The sequence below is a fragment of the Gopherus evgoodei genome, chromosome 9, assembly GCF_007399415.2.
Source record: "Gopherus evgoodei ecotype Sinaloan lineage chromosome 9, rGopEvg1_v1.p, whole genome shotgun sequence".
NCBI classification, from domain to species: domain Eukaryota; kingdom Metazoa; phylum Chordata; order Testudines; family Testudinidae; genus Gopherus; species Gopherus evgoodei.
In genome coordinates, this window is record NC_044330.1 from 94,239,103 (window position 1) to 94,261,296 (window position 22,194).

The 22,194-nt window shown below is 40.0% G+C and overlaps 1 protein-coding gene across 3 annotated transcripts in view; it reads right to left on the bottom strand.

Annotated features, from left to right (window-relative positions):
- The window catches only part of XIAP (X-linked inhibitor of apoptosis), a 42,902-nt gene that overhangs the window by 10,519 nt on the left and 10,189 nt on the right, over window positions 1-22,194 (bottom strand). For 2 of the 3 annotated variants that reach the window (XM_030574890.1, XM_030574888.1), the window contains exons 2-4: window positions 7,482-8,395; window positions 5,330-5,429; window positions 298-376 (exon numbers count right to left, since the gene is read on the bottom strand). In XM_030574890.1, coding sequence (XP_030430750.1) covers window positions 298-376; window positions 5,330-5,429; window positions 7,482-8,364 — 1,062 coding nt within the window. In that variant the 5' untranslated portion in view covers window positions 8,365-8,395. Of the gene's footprint in view, window positions 1-297; window positions 377-5,329; window positions 5,430-7,481; window positions 8,396-19,777; window positions 19,823-22,194 lie in introns of all 3 variants that reach the window. The other variant, XM_030574889.1, reaches the window with a different exon arrangement.

Below are 22,194 nucleotides of genomic sequence, written 5' to 3' on the forward strand. Positions count from 1 at the left end.
CCTACAATAGCCAGATTTCACAGGGAGAGATCAGATTTCACAGTCTGTGATGCATTTTTCCACAACCATGAATTTGGTAGTGCCCTAATCATATTGCTACACTGTAATTGAATCCCTTCCACTTCCTGATGATCAAAGCAGTGTTAAAAAAACTATATACAGTTACCAGATATATTCTGTATTTACATGATGAATTGATTTCACAAAAATTTTGAAGTTATACAATGTTATCTGTAATTAAAAATTATTTCTCTAGAGAAACCAAAACAGTAGATGGTGAAAAATGAGACAACTTACTGTGGAATCCCTCCATAAAGGTGTTAACTGAACACTGTTTACAAATTCTTGGCCCTTCTCTTGTAGCAGATATTTGCATCTATAGTCACAAAAGATTATAATTATAAAGAGCATTGTACACATGGGAAAATAAACAAAGCTGAACACAATTTTCAAAAGAATTTAGGGAATTCTGCATTTCAAAGAATATTTCTGCTCTTGAAGTTCTTTCTCTGAAAATGTAACTGAAATCATAGATGTCCTTTAAACATTTTAAAAACATTCTCGTAGTGAAAGGAAGGAGCTTCATCAATATTTGTCACAGACTCCTAACAACTGGAATCACAAAACTTTACATTCACTGATCATGGCAGCCACAATCACTGGTTTATAAAAGAAAAACAAACTTTGCAAACAAAGGAATACAATAACTTTAAAACATCAACTCTTAACCTTTTTGTAAGCAATGAACCACAGTCATGGATAAAAAGACATTTTCCTTACCTGTTCTATCCCTCTTTTCAATATCTTCTATGCCACTCCAAGCACTTGGAAAAGACTCTCGGGGTGATGATAGCCCGAAGCAGAGTATCCCTGTACTGGTTGTGGTCTTAACCCAGAGTGACTTGAGGAATAGTCTGTGAGTTAGTAGGATTCAGATATGAAAATAGACATCCTAAAGGTCGAGGGCCAAAAAACAGTCACCCTATTCCAATGCTAGAATGATCGTTGTGAGAGTGACCATCTTGAATTTTTGAGGTTTGACAAACATATTGAGCGCTGATGTCTAGTATAGGTCTCCAACCTCCCTTCCTCTTGGAAATTAGAAAACAGCAAGAGTAGAACCTTTGCCTTGTAGATGTTGAGGTACTGGTTCTATGGCTCCTAAAAAGAGGAGATGATCTACCTCTTGTCATAGTAAACTCTCATGAGAAGGGTCCCTGAAAAGGGATGAGGAAGGGTGTTGTGGAGGGGACAGAGAAGTAAAATGAATAGAGTACCCATTACAATGTTATATACTCCCAAGTGCTGGGGAATGCTACCAGCTCGTAGCCAAACGGATGGATAGTGTGGGTCAGCTGTAGCAGTTGGTGGGAGTGGTCTATTGATGCCTCAACCAACAAGTCAAAATTGATGCTTGGACATGAACGTCTTGGATGAGGAAGATCGCAGGCCAGATGGCTTATGCCTTGAAAATTTCTCTTTCTGTGGCTCACAGTAACGCTGAGCCGGTTATTGGTACGTGAGTGGTCTGTGCTAGGGTGGTGGACTGCATTTTTTATTTTGTCCTGGCATGTAGATGCCCAGCAAATGGAGAGCGGCCCTAGAATCCTTCAGGGTGTGAAGAGAGGCATCAGTCTTCTCAGTGGAGAACTCCTATTTTCTCAAAGGGAAGGTCCTCAGTGGTTGATTGTATCTCCTTCAGGAAGCCTGGCAGGTAGAGCCATGACATGTCACATCACCACAGCAAGGATACAGATCTTGCCACTGAGTTGGGTGTGTCAAGGGCAGACTGTAGTGTTGTCTTGGCCACTAAATTTCCCTATTTCCATCTTCTTAAAATGGTTGTGGTGCGACTCAGGCAGCTACTCAAAAAAGAAAATCACTCTGTTCCAAATAGGTTACGTAGTCTTATTTCGCCATCAGAGCTTGGTAATTAGCTATTCTAAAAAGTCTAAACAGTTCCAGTTCTTGTTGCTAAGAGTGGATCTCCTTTGATGTTGACGGCCACAGGAATTAATAAGGTGGGCGAAGAGTAATTCAGTCTCTCAGATGGTATGGGCAGTCTGGCTTGTTGACCATCCTGCTAAATCTAATTGTGCGTGGATTAACTCCAAAGAGGTAACCTGTGTACTTAGTAGGCTGATACTGCTGATGAATGCACCATGTCCAGATCATTTTGAAGAAATTTCAGTATATCAACATTAAGCTCGTGGGTCATCTGTCAAAAGAGTGAGAAAACCTTCCCCCAAATCCTAGCGTCCTAACTGGATCAGGACTATCTGCAAGAGCATATTGTAGTTGTGATGATCTTTACCAAAAGACATTTCTTCTACAGACCTGCATTTTCAAAGTTCGTAAAAAATGAAATACAAACCAAGTCCTGCATCGACAGATCACTTGTTGTTAGAAGGTGGATCTGCTCTTTTGTTGATCTCTGTCAGTTCTGGGTACTAGGGCAATCAATGTTGGTCAATTCTAGACACAAATGATGAACAATCTGGCTATTGTTTATAGCTCTGTAATGAGGCCTCCACTCCACGCTGGCATGTAAATGGTTAATGGAGCCCTAGGGAGGCTGCATGGAGCAGCCAAATAGGGCCTGGCACGCCCATATAAGAAGAGCTGCAGGAAAGAGCAGGTTCAGTTGCTCCCTGGAGCTCAAGGAGGGAGAACTGGCTGCCTTGCAGGCAGAAGAAAGCCAGCATCCTGGACAGAGCAGTGCTGCTAGTAGGGAAGAGCTCCTGGCTGGGAGTTGCAGACTGAGGCCTGGAGGCAAGGACAAAGAAGGTACTGGAGCTGCGGGCAAGTGGCTCAGGGAAATAGACAGAGATTGGAGAGGATGCAGCGTGGGGCTGTTATTTACAAGGTCCCTGGGCTAGGACCCAGAGCAGTAGGTAGGTCCCCCCCACTCCCCACTGAGGAAGTGGCTGGATCATTGGACTGTGGTATTGTCCCCCGGAAAGGGGGAGCACAGAGTGTGGCACAGCCAGAAGGCTGTGTCCTAAAGAAGATGCCATGGTCCTTAGAACAACACAGGTCCAGGACCATAAGTGATGCGAGCAAGAAACCACCGGGAGTCAAGCGTACCGACCTGTGAAGCTGATCCACAAGACAACCAGCAGAAGGTACTAGCATGGTGTGAGAGGGTGTGACTCAAGCACCTTACGCATCACGAGCCAGAAAGGAAAAATGTATTTGAACAATGGACTGGGAACCAGGAGTGCAAAACAAAGAAAGCAGGAAGGAGAGCATAAGATTATTCATTGGATCTATCTCCATACGTCAAAGGAATTCAACCTGAGTTAACTCTTCAGAGACTCCATTGGGAAACAATCCTTTGAGGAATGAATTACTTTTCTAAAACCAGGACTGGTGTAAGAAAAAGAAATTGTTGAAAAGTCAAACTAAATTTTCTTCTATAACCGCGGGTACTGCCACTGATATTGTATGGGCTTTTTCACTGAAGAAGCACCGTGGTCTTCCTCCAGTTAAGTCCAGGAGACTGGGGGCAAGCATGTTGAAGGAAGCAGTAGCGTTCAGCTCTGTATGTGCTCTGAGACGCAGAAGGATTTATCCTTGTTGAAGGATCCTCTCTTGACAAACTGTGGCCATTCTCCCCAGCAATATGATCTGAGCTCTATAAATCTATTTCTGGGAACAGACACTGAAACTGTAGCCTAGATAGAAAGAACTTCAGGCATGTTCACCATAAACTATTTGCAGGAACTGTTGAATTCCCTGGTGCTCTGGTCTAATGAAAGAAAAGGCTGAGAGGCTTTGATGTTTGGCAAACTAACCATTACTTCAAACCTTAGTGACTTTCTGGTTGCAGTTGAGGCTGCCGTAGATCTAGGAGTCTTAAACAGCATCACACAAAAGTGGCAGGACCGAAACTAGACAAGATAACATCTGGATCCCTCTTATCTTTGTTTTTTTTTTTTAAATCACCCAGTCCTTTAATTCCTCATGAGAAGGCTGAGGAGGAACCCACCAAAAGAGTCCGCTTGGAGTGTGAAATTCTGGTGGCAGAGCATATTTCCTAGAATGTGTGAGTGACACAGCCATGCTGTATTACTGCGAGGTTTGGGGTGTTGGTACCTGGGACTGAAGCTCTGGCTACACTAGCACTTTTGTTGGCAAAACTTTTGTCAGCCAGAGGTGTGAAAAGACACACACCCGACTGATAAAAATTTAACCGACAAAAGCATCAGTGTGGACTGCGTTATGTCGGCAGGAGACACTCTCCCGCTGACATAGCTACCGCTGCTCATTGAGGATGGTTTAATTATGCTGGTGACATAGAACAGTTACATGAGAGACCTTACAGCAGCGCAGCTGCAGCGGTACAACTCTGCTGCTCTAAGGTCCATAGCACAGACATAGCCTGAGACCACAGTCTATTAGTGTTTCACATGCTGCTGCAGAAGCTAAACATCCTCCTAGAGCTGCTCTGTTCTGTCTGTTGCAAAGGCTGCTGCACACCAAAGTTCAGGCCTATACTTCTTTCTCCTTTGGTTAGGCATCTCTCCCTCAGCCAGAATGAGCAGGATGATCTTAATGGAGATCAAAACAAGTGAACTCTGGAAGCCAGCAAATGGGGGATCATAGCGATGTCTCAATGAACATTGGTCTATTTGCCAGCAGGGAGGAACTATATCCAAGCACATGGACTACTGGAGAGAGAAATATATTTTATATTCTTCAAGACATCTTAAGAGGGCTTCATTTTCAGAAAAAAAAAATAATGTGCTCTTTTTTTTTTTTTTTTTTTAAAAGAAGAGGTCCCTTTAAGGTGTCACGTTGCCCACCAAAAAATTAGGACACCCAAAATCGCTACTCACTTTTGAAAATGTAGGCCTTTATTTTTAAGTGTAATTGTACTGCATAAACAGCAGTTTCTGTCTTCTCTTGAGACTTCTATATAGCTCACTCCCAATATAATATCACAGCTGCACATAATGCTTATAACATAAGCAAAGACTCTTCTCTATATAGAATATGCTGCAAGTGGAGTGGGAGCAAATGAGCCTCACTATAGGGCATCTTGAAAGCCACGCTTCCTACCGATGAGAAGAAACACAGCCACCTATGAAGACTCTTGCTGCTGCTGTAAGAGAGTTGCCTCGCCGCAACAAAGTTAGTGAGGACACGGAGGTGATGGTGAGAAGGGCAACTCAACCATTTCAAATTATTTGGGTAAGCATCCAAACCACTGAATGCTTAGCCAAACTGAGCCCTTTGAAGTCATGTTAATACATTCTCTCTTTGTTGCAGATGCAACATTCTGTAAATGGAAGTGTGCACAACAATATAGTAAAAAGTACCTTACCCTGGAAACCATTTAGCATGTTGCTCCCAAGGGTCTTCATTCTGCTGCCAGTCTTGTAGTCCTCCACCACAGTGAAAGCACAAAACATGATCACCATTACCTAAGGGGACACAAGTGTGATGTTGTATACTTGTAAGAACTAATATTTGCATATTCAGCCTTTTATTTGACAACTGAGGGGAAAAAAGCTTCAGCAAGTCTTGTTACTGATAAAAGCACAAAAAATGTGTCAATTTAATAATGAGCATCTAAGAATAAAGAGGATTATTTTAAACTAGATGTCAATGTAATCTGTGATAACATATGGTAAGAAAAATGAAGTAGTTTCTTGGACTATTTCCACTTTAATAAAAAATTACAAAACAAAGCTTACACAAATACGGCTTTACTCAATTTTATTCAGCATTAGAAGCATTTGATAACTCTATGCTTACAAGTCTATTACCAATAACTTCTTGTTAGTGTGTTCAACTGTTAAGTAGGCTGTAAAAACGACTACCACAAAGTTTCTAAGGCAAAAGCATTTGACACAATTTCTTCTATGTTTTTGATCAGTCTTTTCTGTATTAAGTCTCAGTTCTCCTTAAAGGAGAATGGAATTAATTAATAGAAACCTAATTCACAAGCACATTTACTTATTTGCCTTTTTGGTCATTGGTTTCACCAGTCAAGACTAACGGGCTCTGAACAGCAGTGACAGAGACTAAGAGGATGTGGAAGGAAATTAAATGTCTGAGCTGAAGCAGCACAGTGCACATTACAATCAAAGACTACATCAGAAGCTGCTTACATATTAAGTGTATTGCAATGAGAGGAGATATGGATAGATTTCTCCCACTGAAATTAAGTCCTTCTCAGCCAACAGGAAGGACACAGCTGTTGGAATTTACTTTAACAGTTAACCAGCTCGTTGGATAAGCTATCTATTTTGCATGTCTTCCCAATACAGATCCCATTTAGCTGTTGAGCAGCTAGATTTTTTTGGGATCCCACAGATGATATAAGATGTCACCACTAGTTATGAATGTATTCATTTTGTGCAAGAACGTACAAGAAAACACCAAAAGTTTTATTTGGAGGCCAGAGAGGATGGGAAGAAACCAAGAGAAAACAAATTAGAAAGTCAGTGCTCTAAGAGCACAAAAGAGAAAATCAAATATAGTGAGAAAACTAGAAATTATCCTCGGTAATTCCTTTACTTCCTGAACTAACAATAGTACTACTTTGTATTTACCTTCCATCCAAGGATTTCGAAGTGATTTTCCAATATTGATAAATTAAGCCTAGGGTGACCAGATGACCCGATTTTATAGGGACAGTCCCGATTTTTGGGTCTTTTTCTTATATAGGCTCCGATTACCCCCTACCCCGAATCCTGATTTTTCACATTTGCTGTCTGGTCACCCTACTTAAGACTAACATGTAATTAGTCCCATTATACAGATGGGGAAAATGATGCAGAGAAGTTAAGCAGCTTGATCAAGTCACACTAAGTTTTTAAGACTGGAAGCTTTTTGGGGCATGGACCACATATTCCATGAGTTTGTACAGCAGCTAGCGCAACGGACCCTTGATCTTGACTAGAGCCTCTGGGTGCTACCACAATTTCAACTCTCACACAAATAAAAAATAATGGCAGAGCTAGGATTTCCTGGCTTCTAGCACTTGTGTGAACCACAAGACCACAATTCCTCTTTCTAGGACAGGTCAGACTAGCTGTGGGGCAGTGTTCAATTTCAATCCTTGTCTAAGAGCCAAAATCTGAACCAGCATACATCCTAAAATGGGCTTAAAAGACAAAGGTCACTACCTAAGATATTCCCTTTATAATGTTCTGCTGCTAGAAAGGAGAATGATGTGACATTTCAGATTATGTGATCATTCAAAAAGAATGCTTGATATTTTGCATGCCATCTTATAATAATAAACCAGGAGAACATACTGTATTAGCTAGTCTTAACAACTAATTTGAGTTAAGTGAACGTAGAATTAAAAAGCATTTGAAGACTCAGGTGTTGAACAAACGTAAAGCCTTAAATAAAAGATTTGATTTGGCAAGTCATTCAGTGTTAAATTAATAGAGATTCTGTTCAAAATCATGTCATGCACATATTCTGCAAACAGACAGACCTGAAAGCCCCATCTAGCTTACCTATACTATAGAACCCGGCTTCAGCAAGTTGTTCTTTAACAACTGAGTATCTCCAAGTCACAAATGTCTTGATCCGTGCTTCATATTCTGCCATAGATGGATTTCTGGGGTGATCTGCATTGTTTAAGCCACTCCTGCCAACCTCAGCAAAATTAGATTCATTTGGGACACTTCCAACATTTCCAACATCATGGCCCAGGACAAAAAAGCACCTAGGAAAATGCCTCTTATGTTCTGACCAAGCTCGATCAAAAGGTTCCCAGTTTTTCAGTTTTCCACTACAACAAAAGCACTCCACTTGATCATCAACACCCGAGTAATACAGCCCAGCACTGGCTAATTCCTTCGGTGTTAATGGAGCATAAGCTGGCCAGTTGTGAAAAGATCTTAACCTAGCTTCTTCACTGCACATAGCAGGGTTCCTGGGGTACATGCTATCTGACATGTCCACAACCTGCCCAGTTCTCAAAAGGTAATCTGGACTGAGATCAGATGATCTGTCAAAAGAGCACTGGAGGGCTGAATTTCCAGAACAATTTTCAACTCTGCATTGACAGTTTTGGAGAATAGGATATGTATCTTTTTTTAAAAAATTAAATCGAGCAATAAATTTGCATTTTGGAGAAATTTTTCTATGTCTTCCAACTGCTGAGTCTCCATGCTCCCACCCTTCAAAAGTTGCATGACAGCTGAAGCACTTCACTTTATCTCCTTCTCCTGTATAAAAGAAGCCAGCTCGTGCTAGTGTTGATGCTGAAATAGGACAACAATTTGGAAAGCTGGTAAAAGTCCTCAGTCTGGAGTACTCTTCAGCCATCTCTTGGTCATGGTCAGAATCTGGAATGGCACAAGCTTCAGAGTTCTCTGGACTGTTACACGTCATCTCTTCTTCAAGAGTGGAGCTCTCAGATTTCCTTAAAATAAAAATACGTTTTTTAATTTCATAGACAAAGCAAAAAAACAACAGATCAAACATACTCCTTATGCAACCCCTATGCAAGCTGTGGGAATTAGTGGGATCAAAATTTTCATCCCATTGATCAAGTAGCAAGGAAGAAAGACTTCTTTTTCTTAATAACATTTTCAAGCACAGAAACATTCCAAAAGAAATGATACGAAGAAACACAAGGAGTATTATTGTATATGAAATTTTCTAGTAACACGTTACAGATATTTCTTAATTGTCATCTGAATAAACAGTAAAAAGTTAACTGGAAAGCACGTGAATAAAAAAGTGCATAGACTATGAAGAACATTCTTTTTATTAATGAAGCAAACATTACGAGACTAGGTCTAATTAAAAAAAAATATAACAGGAATGTAAAGGGCCTCACAAAAGATATGAACGAAAATCTAAGAAAAGGCCTCAAATCATGTCTGTACTTATCATACAATGATTGCTGCTTTCCTGCATAGATTAACCCATGCCACACTCACAGTGTATTTTACTGCTCCAGTTTGGAAGGATCCGTGTTCAGAATCAGAATATTATGTTACTCTTGTATAAGCAGCTTTACCTTTCTTTTTTAATTAAAAAAGTGCCCATCACACCAGCGCCTAAGTGCATACCATAGATAAATGTAAAAATGTCAAAATAAAAACAATACCCTGGGATCTGAAATTTAACTGTGAGGAAATAAACTCCAATTTTCCTTCAGATAAAGGCCTGAGCAAACAGACTTTACATTATTTCAGTGAAGGACAAACAAGACCAAGTTCTTTCATAACAATGAGAAAAAGGAATTCTAGTCCCAAGAGACAGACCTCTCCTGGTGGTGTCCTATCTGCCTCTTGCCCTCCATTGGCGCCTGGACCCACGTTGCTCCCTTCTGCTCATGGTATCCCCTTCAGGACACTGCCCTCCAGCAGTGCCCCCTAGTCCATTCTCACTCTCTTCCGGGGGGGGGCACCAACAGCAGACTTTCACCTATTGCGCTGTGGCCAGCTGCTCCCAAAGTCTAACCCTTTCCCTCGGTGGTATGGTGCAGTCCAATATGGCCACTTCCCACAGCCAGTTGCAATATAAGTGGGGGGACCCAGGCCCACCCACTACTCTGGGTCCCAATCCAGGTTCCCTCTAGTGGCAGCCTCCCTGCCCTCCTCCTCTCTCCTTGCTTGCTGTCCGTTGTCCTTGGGTCTCTTCCTCTCTGACCCTTTGAACCCCTTAGGCCCTTCCCTCAGGGCCTGCAGCCTGGCAGGTAGCAGGCTGGAGTTCCCTTCGGCTCCCCTGAGCCTGCCCAGCACTCCACTGTCCCAGGTGCTTGGCAGCCTTTATATAGGGCTGAACCTTGCCCTGACTGGTCACCTCCTGCTCAGCCCCGATTGTCTCTCTAACAGGCCCTCCCTGATTGGCTTCCGCTTTGCACGGCCTCTCTGGCCTGACTTAGCCCACTTTCACAGGGGGGTGGGGCACTTGCCCCACCACACAGACCCAGTCTTCACCAGCTGTGGGTTCTCACCACTTGTGTTAAATTAAACACAAGTTATCCTTTAACCCCTGGAATTTTGTAGTGGAAAGACCATACCTGCAAATACTTAGGAGTGTGCGGAACTTCACTATATTCAGTAGTCCCATTAAAACCAATGGGGCTTCTTACAGTAGTAAAGTTAATCATGAGTATGGCCATAAGCACCAACAATGCTAGACAATGAGTTTTAATTCTTCATTTCTTAATTCAGTTGTGTACTGAAATATTTTCTAGCACCTTACAGTCGAGTCGCATCATACGCACATTTAACTTATGTGAATTCAACTATACGCGCTCAGCAAAAAAAAAAAAGATTCCACCCACCATTCCTCTCAATGAGCATATGTCCCAGAATGCGTGTGAGATGGGAGAGGTGAATCTGCCGTTCCCTCAGTCTGTCTCAGTTCCCAGGTGCCTCACAGTGTGAGCATCTTGCCGCACTGAGTGTGGTTCCAGTGTTTACAGATACTGTCAGAGGTGAAAGTAAGCTGGTACTGAGTACCGACAAGAGCCGGTATGCCGTGCTGTGCCGGACTGGCTTCCCCAGGCTGGCAATTTAAAGGGCCTGGGGCTCCCTGCAGCGGCTGGAGCCCCAGGCCCTTTAAAGCGCTACCCGAGCCCAGCTGCCAGAGTCCCAGGGTAGCGGCTGCAGGGCTTTTGCAATGATTTAAAGGGCCCCGGGCTCCAGCCACTGCAGGGGCCCCCGGGCCCTTTAAATCGCCAGCCTGGGGAAGTTGGTCCAGTCCAGCATGGTGTACCAGCTCTTGCCGGTATGCCAGACTGGCTTACTTTCACTTCTGAGTATACTGTACTTTATGGGCAATTTAAGGGATTTTCAAGGGTAATTTTGACTATATGCGATTTTTGCCTTACGCGCTACTTTAGAATCTAACCCCCGCGTAAGATGTGACTCCACTTTGTAGATCACTGTTCATTAGCACTAACCATTAAAATGCGTAAGAAAAAAATTACCAGGTTCCCACAATAAAAATGGCACATTCGGAGGATGAAAAAATAAAGCCAAACTTATACAAGTCCAAAAGTATGCCTGTACTTTGACAAGCCAACCACAAATACAGGAGGCCTACTCCAACTCTTTTGGCCACATCCTACTTTAACAAGAGTCACCAAATTATTAGACACTATAGTTAGAGGATTTTTTTTGTTTTGGTTTTTGCAATGAGTAGATAGTTCTCAACTCTCAATGATGAGGGTTCTCAGCCTGACCCAAGATTGGGTACAAAGTTAGGGCCTAATCCTGAGAACTCTCGCCAGAGAAGTCACTATTCAAACCGTCTCAGACCATCACTTACATAAGCTTTTGCAGGATTTGGCCCCTATTGCAAAGAGAAATGCTTTAGCTCAGTGGTTTGAGCATTGCCCTGCTAACCCCAGGGTTGCGAATTCAATCCTTGAGGGGGCCATTTAGGGATCTGTGGCAAAAATCTGTCCGGGGATTGGTCCTGCTTTGAGCAGGGGGCTGGACTAGATAATCTCCTGAAGTCAATTCCAACCCTGATATTGTATGAAGTGAATGAATAAATACTAAATTATTCGTGTGTTTTTATAAAGGTCAATGAAATATTTAAAACTCTCAAAGTGAATTAGTTTGGTCTGAATTGGACAGAGAAAGTATAGAACTCTTCTTCCTAGGACACCAATTTACCATCTGGCATTGCCCTGTTATGTCAATGTGTTCTATACCAATAAGATGCACAATGCAAGACAAAAGGATGGCAATTGATATTACATATAGTGAATACTTACTGTGCTCAAACTTAAAAAAAAAAACAAAAAACATTTCTCTATACTGCCAGCAGTTACTGGCATGAAAGATTTTGGTTCAATGCTACATAAAACCCACAAACTTTTATACCTGCGGCATGCACTGAAGAAGCAGCTTTCACTCTGGAGACTAAGATGAGGGAAACTTCTAAAAACTAGCTCAAAAGACATCTAACAAAAGTGTGCCTTTCGCTATCAGTTTTGTTTTCCCCCCTTCTGTATTAATATTCTTCATTACATTTTTAAAGGACAAAATAGATTTTATCATTTCACTTGGTTATAGACTATTGTACTTAACAATCAAAGGATGAGGAGGAATCTTTCAAAAAGTTTAGAGGAAAAAATAATAATATTTTTGCACCCAGAGACTACCATTTGCATTGTCAAAAAGACACAGGTAGGTGCCCAATGAGCACAGTAAGAAAATAAAAGGAGTGGGAGACCAGTTCTGTGTTTACAAGGTGTCACAGAAACAAGACAATTTGAGTATATCAGTCCAGTTCTAAACCCTAGACTTAATCACCGGTAATTTTATACATAGTGTAATGACCTCTAAGGTTAATAATATGGATATTTTATACCTTACAGAGTTGCTATCTTTCTATTTGTCTTTAAAGAACTACATCAGCTGATTTACAGATCTGACCTAGATAATTGTTTAGATGTTTGAAAGGCAAGGGCCTTCAGTAATTATGCAGAGCATCTGTGGAATCTATTACCTACAGCAGGGGCAGGCAACCTACTGCACGCGTGCCGATTTTCAGTAGCATTCACACTGCCTGGGTCCTGGCCACCGGTCTGTGGGGGCTCTGCAGTTTAATTTTAAATGAAGCTTCTGAAACATTTTGAAACCTTATTTACTTTTACAACAACAACAGTTTAGTTATATATTATAGACTTATAGAAAGAGACCTTCTAAAAACATTAAAATATATTACTGGCATGCAAAACCTTAAATTACAGTGAATAAATGAAAACTCGGCACACCATTTCTGGAAGGTTGTCGACCCATGACCTAGAGATAGAGAGCCAACCATCCCTTTTTAAAAATAATTAAATGTGATAAGATTTGCGTTGATTGCCTTTTTTTTTTTTTAAGTACCACTTGAATTTTAAAGTGCTTGAGAATTGTTACTGTGAAGAACTCTATATAAACTTATCATTCCTACTATTAGAATGCATTCATAGAATGCATTATTTATTTTTACTACAGTCGCTTCAGATATATGCAGGCAAGAAAATTATTATTCATAAAAGGCTTTCCAAGGGAGTACAGTTTAAGGTGGAAACCTTAGAAAAACTGAAAAATTTGGACCTTAAAACACATGATGCTGGCAAACAAACATATCTAGAGACTACACGTTCAAGATTTCAACATTATTTATAAATAAAAGGATCTTGTTTTATTTAAATGGAAGATGAAATGGGATACAATAAATTAAAGGTAAGTATTCACTCAGAGCGTATTGGTGTCTTCCTGACAAAATTGTCAAGCTTTCATATATAGTTCCTTTGGTATCAGAGTAGTGGTTCTAAAATCCTTTTTCTGGACTGCCTCACACAAAATGGCTAAAAGATCATTTCACGATCACCAGGGGGCTTAGGGCACAGGATGATTTTTTTCAGCCATTTTGTGGGAAGCAGATCAAGAAAGGGATGGGGCTGCTGTTGGGCTGAGCAGGGCTTCTTCTTAATTTACCGTTTACCCGTCTCTGGCATTGGCTCAGAACCAGGGTGGGGAAATTGTCATTTCAAGGTGCTGCAATGCCACTTCTAAGGCCTTGCTGCTTCCTCCGCTCCAGAGCCGAACTCTGGGTAGGAGTTGCAGGCGTATGGAAAAGAGCTGCTCTAGAACTAAAAGGAGAATGGGAGAAGTAGCAGCAGGATCTCCTTCCCATTCATGCCCAGGCTCCCACTGAATCCTGGAAGTACACGGATATCGTAGCTCTGAATCGGTGGGGTGCAATCCCCATCAGGCAGCCTTTCACAATCCGCCAGTTGAGCAGCATGGTCATAAAGCATGCCTTTTTTAACCTTATTACTATTAAACTGATTTACTATTTTATAGTACAAACCAACACGTTTAATTATATAGGTTGAAGTAATATCACTTCCTATACAGCAATCTCTCCTCTCTGGAAGAAAAACCGTCATCCTCCCCCAGTAAGGGCTAGCTTTATATATGTGGTTCTAAAATGAAAGCTCCAACTCTGCTATGAGCAAGCAGAACAGGAAATTAAAGGAAACAAGACCTTGTTTACACTCTAAAGATCCACTGGAGGGCAGGAGCCAGCACTAGAAGTCACATGGTTCAAATCCACTATATTTATTAAGTACAATGGAGAGGGGATCGCCATCTCCTACGGAAACACTTTTGGGAGATTACTAGGGTGGGGAGAAGAATGCTCTGGCAGTTCCTTTGCAGTTTCCTCTCTTTTTTTGGGGGGGGGGGGGCGTGAGGGGTCAGGGAAGTGGGTTTTGTCCCCTCCCCAGTGGAAGCAGTGGGGGTTGGGTCCCAAATCTCAGATCTCATTAATCCACAAAAGGACCTTTACACTGGTTTGTAGATCCTTGCCTCACACTCCATCTATTAGGTGTTCAGAGCCTTTGATGAAGGGCTCCATAATGCAGAAACAGTTATAGGATGTTTTGCACAGAATCGCCTCCTGATGCCAGGGGAGAGTGGGAAGAAAACATGACACACTGAACAGTGACTCAATGTCTGCATTAAGCTTGTTTCACTTTCATTTACATTCAGTTTCCAGTAAATTTCATGTTCTGATTCGCATACTAGCCCAACACTTCAGTGAGGGGGCTTCTAATACAAGGGATTGTTTAAATCCAAACAAAATGAAAAAAATATATTTTTAAAAATTCTTTAAAAGCATTAGGGCTAATAGTTTTTTAAAAACAGAGTAGGACTGTTAACCCTAAACTACCTAGTAATGTCATCTTAAAAACTATTCTACTTTTGTAAAGTGATGTTTTATTGCAAGTTAATTGATTCCAAGGTATCCTACTTCTAAAAAATAGTTTTAATATAAAAATAAACATTTTATTTTTAATTAAGCAATGTTTCTGTACCATTATACTAACATTGTTATGTGACCACTATAGGTTCACATATCTTTCCTCCCCAAATCTCTCTTCTCACAAAATGTCCTAAATACAATTTTAAATAGAAGGCAAAGCGATTGAGGGATACAATTCCCATAACGCAACATTTTTAAAGCTCCAACCATAGATGTTCTGAAGTACAAAAGCCTCATCCAGCTAATCTTCATTTCTTAATCAGACCGTGGAAACCTTTTATCACTATGACTGCAGTCAGCTGCATCATTTCAAGCTCAGCATTGTCTTCTTCGTGATATGCTGATCAGTACCAGACACAAAGAGATAAATACAAAGCTGGTGTAATTGAATGCAACTTCACTGATGTCAATGTACTTGCTTACACTACGTCTGAATTTGTCCTAATAATCTAAATATAGTATTATTAGTAAGGCACTAACTAATTTGGCAAAGAAACATGGGTTCCTGAAAAAGGTCTAGGCTCTCCAATGAGCTCTGTGCAGGTAGACCCCTGTGCCTGTACACATTACAGAATCAAAGCCTAGTTCTGTTAGCACCTTTCTAGATTCTTCTGCTGAAAATCTAGTCTTCACAAAAACAAGATATTGATGAGAGCTGACGACATATTTTCTCCTTTTACAAACTCAGAATACTGAGAAAGCAGGGTTTAAATAACTGGCAAAAAATGTTACAATTCATTGACAACCTTTCTATAGACCTTTACATTCCAAGGACCTCAAATGTTTTCCAAACTATACACCACACAGGTTTGATTTTAGCAGTGGCTTGCAAGTATCCAAAAACTGACTTGCACTTCCCCTTCTTCCAGTCACTTCTCAGGGCTGGTCCACACTACAGGGGGGGAAATCGATCTTAGATACGCAACTTCAGCTACGTGAATAACGTAGCAGAAGTCGAATATCTAAGATCGGATTACTCACCCATCCACACCACGCGGGATCGATGTTCGCGGCTCTCCCTGTTGATTCCGGAACTCCGTTGGGGTTGATGGAGTTCCGGAATCGATATAAGCGCGCTCGGGGATCGATATATCGTGTCTAGATGAGACGCAATGTATCGATCCCCGAGCAATCGATTTTAACCCGCCGATACGGCGGGTAGTCTGGACATAGCCTCACACTTTAAAAATGTGGATTGGACAAAGGAAAGTATCACATAGGTGATGCTATAACCGTCACACAATGCCTCCCTGGTAAGAGCAATAACATTGGATTTATGTTATTAAGCCCAGTCAGGCTTATGGTAATTTTACTCTAGTGATGTGGCTGTTACTGCTTCCATGGAGGAGACATGTAATAACAGACACGCTGAGGAACTGAGAAGGAAAAAATGAGGTAGAAGGACACAAAGAGAAGGTGATCAAAACACAGCTGAACTGCTACATTTTAGGATGGAGACTGTATTTCGTTCTCTTCTGTCTATCAATTAGACTGGTAGTCAAAATAAACAGGCATTTAAATCTAAAATTTGTATTTCTCTCTATCTGAATGTGCGTGCAGGGGAAATGCTCTCTAACATAATTTAGTTCAGGCACAATATGCACAGAAGAATCACTTTACTCACCTTGGCAAGGGAGCAAGCAGTAGCTGTTTAAATAGTTCACAATAATACTTAGAACAGTAACAGAGGAAAAAATATCATATGTAAATAAATTTTAGGAAGAAGGGAGGTGGGCAAATTGCAATTCATTAATTGATTTAGAATTTTAGCCAGAGCATCAAGGCTCACACCCCCACTTTCACTGGAAGCATAACAGGAACTTTAATGATAAGTTATCAGGATCTTAGTTTTCTCTCATCCAAAAGCATCTCAAAACAGAAGTGTCTCACCACCACAACGATGGGACACTGATTCAGTATTAATGCACAGAGAAGAATGCTACTAATTTAATCACCAATATTATCTGCAGCATCAAGCTTTTCCTTGGAAATGTACCATCTTAATATCTCATATTGCCAAAATAATATTCCTATATTATTCAATGTTTTATACAACTATTATTACTGATAAAATGGTCCAGACTTCAATCAACATAAGCAGAATGCTCTTATCACATAGTAATTGTTAATTACACTAGCCGCCTGTTGCTTCACACCTTGCTAAGTAATGTTTTAAGGAACAGAGAAGAGTCTCTCTCTGTGAAGGAAACCATCTTCCATCTGCAACCTTCCAACTGCCCATCCCCAACAAAACCAATCACTGCCACCTAACAATGGAGGCATTAAAATCTCTCATATTTGGATGGAATATAGTACAGTGTATATGACTCAATAAGACACCCTATTTAACAGAGTGTCCTTTTATCTTTCTTTGTATTTTTATCCAACGGAGAAGACAGTCACAACTTAACACAAATTCCCTCAATTTCAAAACATACCAAGTGTCATTATAATAGTTTCCCAGATATACAAAGCACTCACTTTGAGCCTGGTATTTATGGAATATAAAGTTCAGTGCATTCTATAAGACTATGTCATACAAATTACTTTAAAAATTCTTCTTTCTACATGGAAAATTAACACTGTATTGTTAAATTTCTATAAAAGCTATCCATTCTAACATGTAATAAATAATTCTGTATTATTCAAACTAAACAAGATAGAGAAATATATTGTGCTACATAGTATTCAAAAAAGCACAAATAGTGAAAAGTCAATTTAAAACATTAGTTTTTGTTGAGATTCAGATTAAAAAAGAAAACAGACAAAAGATATACTCATCTAACAGGTATGTCATAACACTTTGCAATACATAAACATTAACCAACTTGAGTTCAGTGAGTCGAGTATGCACAAGATAGCTAGACTTATTTTTAAATTCTGCAAGATTTCATCATCACATATTTATTAAAATTCACAGTAATCAAGATGTTTAATTTTTATCAGTCTGTACCTATAGGCTATCTAAATGGTTTTTCACAACTTCCTAGCATAAAATATCTTCTTTGTATGCTAAAATAGACTTTGTTCAGTGCATGAAGCATTTCCAGGAGCAGTCATGATTAATCCTGTTCTTAACTAATTTACAGTATTAATCTGAAGATTCCTCATCCTTTTACACTAATCTAGCAATTTGCAGAGCCAACTTGACAACATTTCGTTCATATCAGGTCACAGAAGACAAGAACTCAATAGAGGATCATGATGCCAGTAAATGTGAAAGTATAAATAAGAAGAAAAGAAAATTATTTAAAGTGCAGGACTATAAACTCTGGTTATCCATATGAAACAAAATTTCAGTATTTTTTAGAAGTAGCAACAGATATGATTGAATGCAACAGGAATGACATCACCACACTGCCACTTTTCTTTGAGACACCTGAACAGAAAGACTGGAACCCACTTTTTGTTCCAAGTAACTTTTACTGAGATTAAGGATGGAAAATAATTATATATCCAGGATAGATGGGCATAAGGAAGGAGTTATTTGTATTTCTTTTCCTCTTCCATGGGACAAGCACCAGGGTGAAAAAATGTATCACTTGTCAGACGGATAATTGTATATCCTCATGCTTCTGACACAGGGGAGTATTAAACGTAGTGCTCAACAGATTAACTACAAGAGCAATGTTGGTGCTTAATATGCCCTTGATCTTGAAATGTGAGTGCGTGCAGTGAGTCAACAAACAGAACATACTATACCAGCTGACACACAAATTGTGCATTTGTCACTCATGTCACTTTGCTGAAGTTGACTCTGCAACTACAAAGCTGCAGCTAGATCAAGCAGGTCACTGTTTACTAACTGAAATGGTACTTGAAAGGCTTAATAAAATGACAAAGCATGGGATTTTTTTTTTAAACCTAGTTTTAAAAAAAAAATCCGCCTCCCTCCCCGCACCCAGTCAGTGGCCATTTGAAAAAGCTGTATTTTATCTGGACTGTTAATTTCCTTTGTGTTATTTTATAAAGAGGGCAACATAGGTTAAACAAAGTCCTTTGATGTATTAGTATAAAGAGCAGGTGCAGAGTCAGTATTGTGACTTATCTGTAAATTATTTCACCAGAAAAACTGAGCTCTACTCAACTTTATTCATCTGATTTTCAGTCAGGTCCTGCTTAATTTTCTGGATGGATTTATTGAGGTACAAGGAAATCAACTGACTTGCTCGAGGTCACAGAAAGACTCTGCTTAGGAGAAATTAGGATCCTGCTGACTTCTATGCTTGGTTCTAGTCACAAGGATTTTTATTCTTTCACCCTCAACTCTAAAGTCAGGTGCCTTCAGTTTAAAAAGAACATCATAAAGATTCCCAGAATGCAATTTTTATTTGGAGTATTTTATTTCTCTCCCTAAAGAAAGCTATGTCTTTTTATGGATTCATTTATCAGAGCTTCCTTCTGCCCTCTTAATGAAGGGTCTAGAAACAAAAATAAGTGGAACCATTAAGCAGCTATATTATAGAGCAGATTACAAAATGGTTCCTAGCACAATTAGTAGGGAATAACTTCAATTACTACAATAATACTGCTTATTTCACTCAGTTACTTAGAATCTTACAAACAAAAAACACTGTGTTTCCAAATGTAGTTATGGTTGTTAAGTGACAATCACAGTCATCTATCGCATCATTTAGAAGACATAAGCATCCAAGAAAAAAAGAAAATTAATAGTCATAGATCTTACACTACCCACATAATAAGCATCTTATGTTTAAGGTGTTTCATCACAACACAACAACCTTAACACTAATTATTATTTGTGTATACTACCATAGTACATAGGAGCCAGGTTAGTTTTGGCTAGAGGTTGGCAGGGCAGACTTTGCTACAGGCCCTTGACCAAAGGTCAGAGATGGAGGAGAGTGAAGCATGGCAAGAATCTACAACCGTATCAATGAAAGAGAGAGGAAATATGAACAAATGAAAATATGGAAAATTGTTTAACGCAACTGAAAATGTTAGTGTCAGCCCCCTACCCACACCATTGCCACTCACACGTAATACTCACCATGGCTGGGGCTGGAGAATGGTGCTATGCAGAGGTGTTCCACAGCTGAAATGTCCATAAGCATATCATTAAAAAGTGTTATGGGAAGAGGGAAAGGAGTTATGAACTTACTTTCACTTTCTGTTATGATTGTAAATACAATAGATACATCTGTTTTATCCGCAGCTGCTGCTATTGCAGCCTTGAGGGGTGTCCCCTCCACACCTGTAGAACACCTGACTGACGCAGAGGAGAAAGAAGAGGACTAGGGAAGATACATTCACTGAGATCCTGTTAGCCCATGTTGTGTTTGTTGTGAACTCAGGGCCTGGTGGGCCAACATGGTAAACAGCATGAAGAGGAATAGAAAGGAGAGGAGAAAATGTATAAAGATCCAAGAATCCCATGAGAAGAGGAAGTGGGAGATGCATCAGGACATAATGGAACTTCTCAGGCAGCAAAACACAAATGCTGCAGATTCTAGTTGAGCTACAGGTTCAACAATCACATGTCCAACTTGCCACCCTTGGAGTTCTCCAGGGACTGCATGGTGGTAGCTCGCTATGACTCAACAATCCACTTGGCATCATGGGTTACATCCCTGACTGGTGGACAGTAAGGTCAACCACAGCTTCACATACACCAACCTATGAGAACAACATTTAATGTACTTGTAACCAAAATGGATTGCATTTCTGCATTGAAAGGGACAGAACCATTTGCTGCCTTTCTAAATTTAAAGTTCTGTTCAGTTAATTTGTTTTTTGAAGTTTGTATTGTCCTTTTTTATTTACATATTTGGGTTTCCCCTTCCCACCCCCCACAACTGATTTTGTCAGTCGGTAAAATTCTTATTTTAAATTAATCTTGATTAGTTTACCACACATACTGCAGTATGCATAGCGGTCCTCAAAGCACCCAGTGCTTGTAAAGTGTTCAGCACAAACAAAACTCAGAGGTTCAAAACACCCAATAACGTGTAAATGTACAACAAGCAAATGTACACTACATAATTCATAGTTTCAGTTAAAAATAATGTAATAGTTATAAATGTACAGCAAAATACAATAATAATTCATAGGTTCACTATATGACAATGTATAAATGTACACCAAGTACTACACCGTTACTAAAAAAAACAACTTTCAGGGACAGAGCACAGTCAAGCACAGCACATTAATGTGGCTGAGACTGTTAAGTACGCTTTCAAAGCCTCCCCCATGACCACACAGCTCCACACTGGGCTCTTGTAATGGCCCTTGTGTCTGGTTGGTCAAACTCAGCAGACAGCCACTCCGCCTCCACCCCAGAAATAACTCCCTCCCCCACAGCTACCATTATATCAGTGGTTCTCAAACTTTTGTACTGGTGAGTCCTTTCACACAGCAAGCCTATGAATGTGACCACCCTAATAAATATATCTATAAAAAAGTGTTTTTAATTTAACACCATTATAAATGCTGAATGCAGAGTCTGGGGTACAGGCTGATAGCTCGTGACCCCCCCATATAATCTCATGACCTCCTGAGGAGTCCCGACCCCCAGTTTGAGAACCCCTGCATTATAGACTAAAATGTAATTAGAAGAAATTTAGTTTATTTGTTTCATAGCAGGTTATGAATACGAATTATATTTTTTCAGTGGCAGCATACTAAGTCAGGTTGCCAGACACTACAAAATAGATAGAAGAAGTTACAGTGCACCAGGACGTGCCTATGTTAAATCTAAGTAGTACTATAGGTGAACAGGCTTTATGAATTTGAGACATCCTGTAGAGGGACACAGGAACTTTCTGCTCTGCATAAAATGCACATAATGTTTCAACTTCAGAAATCACGGATGAATGAATGGAATAGTGAGTTGGAACCAGTAATGCCAAAAAAAGGAACAAATGAGCCATGTTAACAAGTTAAGTGAGAAAGGGACTGATTTGCTTTCAAATTTTTCCTATGGACTGTGAATCAGCTTTTAATTAGAGCAACTCAAGACAGACTGGCTTCATAAAGGGCTCGATCCTGCACAGGGTTACATGAATAAGCACAAAGCAAAAAAGAGATTAGTAGGATTTAAATACTAACCCAAGTGTGGCAGCTTTATTAAAAGAAGTAAAATTCAGACTAAAGCAGCTTTGATAACAAAGGTCAATTTTATTTAACTCTTAAAATCATTTTTGTATCTAGGGATCATAAACAGAGACTGCTATGTCATGAATATATTTAAATAGAACTCGTTATAATTTAAGAGAGCACAATATTCATTGCAAAACTTTAAAAGATTACAGCATACCCATCAGTCTCTACAAATTACTGATTGACCCTAATTAGGACATTGTACATGAAGTTATATACTAAAACTGCAACCGTTAAGTACTCAAACTGCAGTCTGCTTTCCTGGTTAACAGAAAATTGTGCAGAACATGCCACACAGAAGTAGGATGA